At 31.1% G+C, this 6,533-nt stretch overlaps 1 protein-coding gene across 12 annotated transcripts; it reads right to left on the bottom strand.

The window, feature by feature from the left end:
- Positions 1-277: 277 nt before the first annotated feature.
- Positions 278-4,811, bottom strand: LOC107624925 (DNA replication licensing factor MCM5-like). 12 transcript variants are annotated; one of them, XM_021115506.2, is made up of 11 exons: positions 4,475-4,811; positions 4,317-4,338; positions 3,851-3,869; positions 3,697-3,752; positions 2,922-3,051; positions 2,740-2,841; positions 2,518-2,641; positions 1,912-2,006; positions 1,674-1,808; positions 1,492-1,554; positions 278-704 (listed from the first exon to the last, which is right to left on the bottom strand). In XM_021115506.2, the coding sequence occupies exons 4-9, from the start codon at positions 3,747-3,749 to the stop codon at positions 1,677-1,679; spliced, it is 636 nt and encodes a 211-aa protein (XP_020971165.1). In that variant the 5' UTR covers positions 3,750-3,752; positions 3,851-3,869; positions 4,317-4,338; positions 4,475-4,811; the 3' UTR covers positions 278-704; positions 1,492-1,554; positions 1,674-1,676. The 12 variants fall into 12 exon arrangements, with proteins under 12 accessions (XP_020971165.1, XP_020971167.1, XP_088359691.1 ...); XM_021115508.2 differs by lacking the exon at positions 4,317-4,338; XM_088503565.1 differs by lacking the exon at positions 3,851-3,869.
- Positions 4,812-6,533: the final 1,722 nt, after the last annotated feature.

Below are 6,533 nucleotides of genomic sequence, written 5' to 3' on the forward strand. Positions count from 1 at the left end.
ACAAAAATATTTTCTATTTTAAAAATAACAGCTATTCTATGGAGTTCCAAACCTTCACAAACCTGTCAATATAATTTTTAAAAATTAATCTACATTATTATTACACTACTAATTATTTATTATTAAAAAAAATATTTAAGCAAGACATTAACAATATAGAAGAAAATTAAAATAAAATAAATACTTTAAAATAAAATATAGTACACTACCATCATCTTCCAATCACATTAATTATAACTAGAAAATATTAAAAATAACATGATAAAATACAAACTTATGTCCAAACTCCTAGACAATGAACATAACTAGATAAATGTATTTGCAAACAATGTAAATAGATCTTGACTTCTAACTATACCATTATCATCCAGAAAGAATGACAAACTAACAATGTAGTTAACAAGTCCTAATACTTACACTAGCTGTTAAAGCTAAAACAAGAATATTTAGGAATTTCTATTACAATGAGGAGTCTTTCTTTTAATCTCTATAGCCAATACTCCAAACATCAATACCTGTTCATGTTCAATGCATAGTGCATCAAAATAAACCAAAAAAAAATGTCAATTTTCATCACATACCTTTTATCAAGTAGAGTTAAACCTTCTCCAAATAAAGAATTACCCATCCTCTGAAGCTCCTCTACCTTCATGAAGTATATTAATAATAACCATTTTTACCACAATGCCCTATCAAAAGAGGCCCTGAAAGCAGGAAAGCCATTTTTACCCATAATTAGACATTAAATAATAACCAAATTAACATATTGACATCCATAAATTATATGATGCATGCTACGTTATATTAATATAGTGTTAAAAAAGTAGACATAAAATAAATGTAGTGGGCATCAAGGTACAGAGAACTTGGGGAAAATGTAGTGGTTCTGGGGTCTCTTGAACAATCTGAATTGGCCTCATTCTATAATGCTATTGACTTATTTGTCGACCCCACTTTGAGAGCACAAGGTTTGGATCACACTTTGATAGAAGCTATGCTGAGTGGGAAACCAGTAATGGCTACAAGGCTTGCAAGCACTGTGGGGTCTATGATTGTTGGCAGTGAAATGGGTTATATTAGAAAATGAGATTCTTGATCAATGTAATTTTACCATATTCATCAAGAGGAGCATCATAATCTCATCCATATTCCGTGCAATTTATGAGATTAAGAAAATCATTAAAGAATTTGTAGTTGTGAATATTTAGAAGTAAAAGTGCCAACAAGACCCAAAAAAGTACCGCATCCACATTGAATGTTAAGTGTATAAGCCTATAAGCACAAGTACATGTAACTATATATTTGCAAAAGTTCACTTGGAAGAAAGCAATAGTGGCATCTCTTGAGGAGGTTTATACCAAGAGAGGCTAAAGAGAGATAATTAAATAAACGAGAGTTCAATCAACGAAAGAGATTTTTTATGACATTTAGCAGTGACACATACAAAAATTAACATGGATTCAGAAAAGCTTGAGCAGTAAGGGTACATACCTTCGTTACTGTCGGGGAATTCCACCTAGAAGGGTAAATAATAAATTGCCTACTTAGTTTCTGCTGCAGAAAATGTATGAAATAGATTAGCTTAAGCAGAATTTATATTGAATTTTAATATCGAAAAATGTATCCTTTAGATATCAAAATCAACTCAAAGTGAAGAAAATTTATCAATTTACATGCTAAAGACTCATTCGCTCCTGCTTCTGGTGACGTGGATACTCTAGCATAATCTTCTGTAGAAAATGGTTTCCTGTACTTTTATTGCTCACTTGGTGAGGCAATAGCAAGTGATTTCTGGTTTGATAAAACATCTGTTAAACAAAAGACTATTTGGAAAAGCAGGTCCTTGGAGAAAGCAATAGCAAAAGATGACACCTATCTATGAGACACTAATAAACCAACATATAGACGAACATGAGTAATTTGATGGGCCTTTAGTATAGCAACAACATTTGAAGCAGCCAGCAGGTCAGAAACATCAGTTCCAATGTTTACGCCAACAAATCCACCTATAAGTTCCAGTTGATCCAAATCAACAACTGATTGTAACAATTCCATATCATACAGTAGAGGAAAACACCCCCATATTTTATGTTCAATAAACAAACAAGCAAACATAAGAGACTCAGCATTCAACTTGCAGGGTTAATGATTTCACAATTAGAATCCTAATAGACAAGGAGATGTACCGGTAACAAAAGTAGGTTGCAATCATTTAAAAAGTATCCCCCCTTTCCTATTCCTTTAACACCCAATCTTGGGAATGCCTTAGAATTCATATAAAATCCAGTTCCACAGGCAATGCCATGATAAATTTCATTTTAAGACTAATTATTTTGTAAAGGGGAAGAGTTTTAAGTCTGTAAGAAGGCATGCTTATTGTTTAGGCTGCAGATATGAACTATTTGGTGTTTGAGTATTGATTCAAAACCTGGTTTGGATCAACATGATAATAATATCTTGGACATTTTCCAAAGTGAGATCGCTAAAAAAAAACAGAGATGTATGATTATAAATTACCTGATGTAGTGGTTAGCATAGCTAGTGTAAGCAGAAAGACATTTGTCAGGCATTTTTTAAGATTCATCACATCCAATATCATCTCAACCAGCAAGTTCAACCCAAAATTACTGCTAATCAAAGCCTGCACAACCAGACTTCAGCAAATAATAAATAAAAAGCCTAAAATGTTACCTTTGATAAGTTATGAGACTATCTCTTAACAGTTAAGTGGTTACGTACAATGGATTTGTTCATTCCCATTCTGCTGAGGTCATTAATAAGCCTTCTTTCTGATATGTGGTTTCCAATCCCAATTCTTCTCTTTATCTGAGTTTCTGCTTGCTGCTCATTTGTGCAGACACAACCCATCAGGATATGAAGCTAGATTAAGGGAGAGAAGAAGGATTAAACACAAGCCAAACCTTTATTTCATTTTCCATTTCTGGTGTGAGACTGATTTGTTGGTGTATTCCAGACCGAGCAGCATCCATTATAGACACAGTGAAAAGCCTTATTGCTTCTTTCACATGCTCCTCAGTAGCAACATGAGATCTAATGCAGGAAAAATTGAGTTAGACTGTCTAAGATGCATGTACTATATTAAAAGAATAAACTAAAGGAGAAATACAAAGAATGATTAGATTTAGCTAATAAATTTAGTTTCTTATACGGCATAGCATATTGAGGGGATCAGTGGAATCATGTAATTTGGATTATTTTCCAACTCAAATACAAGAATTTAATTAAAAATTTGATAAAATTATAAAAGCAAATATAGTAATTAAACATTTTATTTATTATAGGAACATAAAAGAAAAGAGAGCCAGTAAAGAGTGCAGTAGGCCCAAATGATGTAACAGCTAGCAAGATAAGTGGAGAGGGTGTGTGTTGATAATATACACACATACTAGAAAGAAATCACTGTGATTTCATTCAGCTCCTCTGTTTCTATCCCACATTCTCCTCATATTTCTCCCATTTTATCTTCTCTATTTTTCTATTTCTACTCTATTCTACTGCCACTATTCTATATTTACTATGATTGGTACCAAGTTCTTATAAAGGATTAACTAATATTTTAATTAAACCGAAACAGATGTTGCAAACGGGCAAGTAAAGTCTATGAAAATTTATGGAAATAAGTATAGTTTCATTTTGGCAAATGTCTCATTCAACCTAAAAATATCTTCTAGCTACCTTACTATAATTGGTGTAGTAGTTTCTCCAGTTTCATTGGCTTGCTGTCTCATATCCTGTATTTTATTGCAAAAAGAATCAAATCAAATTTAAGTTCATTTACCAAATAATTGAACGAACTGCATGAAAACATAAGTTCAGAGATATAGCTTACCTCTTTAGCCAATTCTCTTCTTTAGAAACCATGTACAATGCACAAAAAGATTATACTAATTAGGATGAACCTAAGGAACCACCTCAAAACTCTTTAATAAGTCTAAAAGTATACATATTTCTCATCAAAATTTTAATTATAAATTCAGTCAATCTAAAAGTTAAACCATAGATTAAAAAACAAATCACATATCAGAACTTCATAATTAGAATCAGTTTGACCTTAAAATAGACCACCTAGGATTCCAACTTTCAGGATAAACTGCGTGCATATGCGAATTCACTTAGAAAACATATAGCAAGTAGATGCCAAAGTCTAGAATTAAAGCATAATAGTCACAAATAATCGATCATTAAAATATTTTAAGAGATTATAATAATTTTCACAATTATGTTCAATGTTTCTTTTCGGTTAAAATCTAACAATAAAAAAATACAGAACAAAAGAGCATAACAAGAGGAGATACCAGTGAGACAGCAGCAATAGAACTGAGGAGGTGAGACAGAGAAGAAATTTATCGTTAATAAAGAAGAAATATCAGCAAATTAATAGAGAAGAAGTAGAAAAAGAAGTACCACCAGCAGTTCAAAGGAGAAATTGGAGTGAGAGAAAGCAACGTTGTACCGTGGCAACTATGGTGGCATCAATGGTAGAAACTGTGGCGGCAACGGCGGGAGAAACTGCAGTGGCAACAACGATAATATAGAGAGAACATATCTAAAAACGTGTTGATGGAAGAGGTGGCTCGATCCAGAAGCTTTCTACCGCAACGGACACGGCAGTGGTAACAACGCCGGCGACGGAAACGGCAGCGGAAGCGACGGCGGAAGCGACGGCGGAAGCGACGGCGGAAGCGACAGAAACGGTGGTACAGAACTTAGGGTTTCATCGTGGTTCTCTTCTCAGCCTCAGTTCTCATTTCTACGAAAAGAGGAAATTAAGTTTTGAAGGAGAATTTGAAATTTTAATAATAAATTAATTATTAGTGGAGGTTTTTTAAATTGTCATAAATAAAGGGTATTGTGGAGGTTTTGAGAAACTTCCACCAAAATACTCCCTCAATTAAATATTAATCTTGTAGTGGTGATTAATTATATATTTATCCTAATTAACATTAGTTCTTTTTTATATGTTGAAATTCCTAAAATCAACATGATTATTTTTCTAATTGCCATAGCCATAACAAGATAGCAACAAGGGTTAGTATTTACATTACTTGTTATTTTCTTGTGTTTTTTACTTCTAGCCTTTGTGCCTTTAGCATTAGAGATCTGAACCACTTCAGAAAGAAGTTTTACCATTTAAATTATTAGGGTAGCATTATTCATTCTTTAAACAAATAATTTTTTATTTACTCAACTCTTTTAAGAGCCTAATCTTTGTAGATATTTTTTTGTTTTTTAAGTTTTTAGTTGTGGTTAGTACTTCTAAATTTGTAGATAAGTTTTCATTGAAAAAAAAATCTTGTATGATGTTATCTACCAACTATGTTAGAGAATAAATTCATTAGATTTCCTTTAAACTAAGACTTATAGTCTTACTCTATGAACTATTAATTTGTTGTATTCTATCTGTAGACACAGGCGCTCAATCGTTGATAATCGCTAACTTTCAGTCCTATCTTTTTTCATGCCACCATAAAGTTAGTTTGATTAAATAATCATGCTTTCAATAAGTTGTTTTATGTTTGTGACAATGAAAACTCAAAAAGGATTTTATTAGTTATAAATTTTTTCACCTACCTTATATATATTGGCTAATTTACTTGGACCATAATTATATCCTTCTTCTTTTTTTCCCTGTAAGTGGGTGATACCACTCAACTTTTAGCAATTATTGTTTCAGATATTGTTCAAAATATTGAGTATGTATTTCATTGTCTTTTAACTACATTAAGCTATTCTATTTAAATAAGTTGGAGCAGATTTTTTCATGAATTAAGAGATAACACCATCTTATTTAAATGATATTGCAAGTATTTCAATAAAGATGTCCAAGATCTAATAATAATGTATCTTGATATTTATTTTAATTTATAATTGTTTTATTTGAATATCTTTTTAACATTAAACCCATTTAACTTAGGATATTCGTTTTTCAATATGATGTATCAGTTAATTTCATATTTTTATACTATAAATACTACTTATAGGAATATGACTATTTTTTTTAATCTTATGTGATGTAATTTTGTATTAAAAAGTATTTTTATTATGATATTTTTTTTAATTTAATTTTTATCATTAGCCATAGAAATAGTATAGTTAAAATAACCCACCAATATTAACTACAAAAAAAAATATGACAAAAAATCTGACCTGTCCATATTAACGACGGGTAATGGTTGGTAAAATCAAAATTTTCGTTGTACATAATTTTATTGTCACAGAGAAAAGCATGCACAAATGTTCAAAATTCATGGCCAGTCAAATGTCCGGTTATTAAAATTTTTGGCTAATTGACTAAAAATTGTGGCTAATTAAAAATGTGTCACTCTCTTTAGCCACAAAATTTCATTCATAACAAAAGTATTGTTCTCACGGTTTTTAATGTTTAGTCATGATTTTTTTTATGGCTAAATCCTATTTTTGTAGTAGTATCCTTATTATCATCTTGATGTATATATATTTGATTTTGATTACTTACAATTTTACTATTTAATGTTTTAACTATATGAAGTGAA

Source organism: Arachis ipaensis, chromosome B2 (assembly GCF_059453495.1).
Source record: "Arachis ipaensis isolate K30076 ecotype BB chromosome B2, ASM5945349v1, whole genome shotgun sequence".
Lineage (NCBI taxonomy): Eukaryota > Viridiplantae > Streptophyta > Magnoliopsida > Fabales > Fabaceae > Arachis > Arachis ipaensis.

What these genes read in the sequence shown, in the direction of transcription:
- LOC107624925 (XM_021115508.2), bottom strand. Translation starts at nt 3,749, where the DNA reads ATGAGACAGCAAGCCAATGAAACTGGAGAAACTACTACACCAATTATA. An exon ending in ACTACACCAATTATAGTAAG is followed by an intron (nt 3,052 to 3,696) that starts GTAGCTAGAAGA and finishes TTCCTGCATTAG; the next exon opens with ATCTCATGTTGCTACTGAGG. An exon ending in TATGCTAACCACTACATCAG is followed by an intron (nt 2,007 to 2,517) that starts GTAATTTATAAT and finishes TGGAACTTATAG; the next exon opens with GTGGATTTGTTGGCGTAAAC.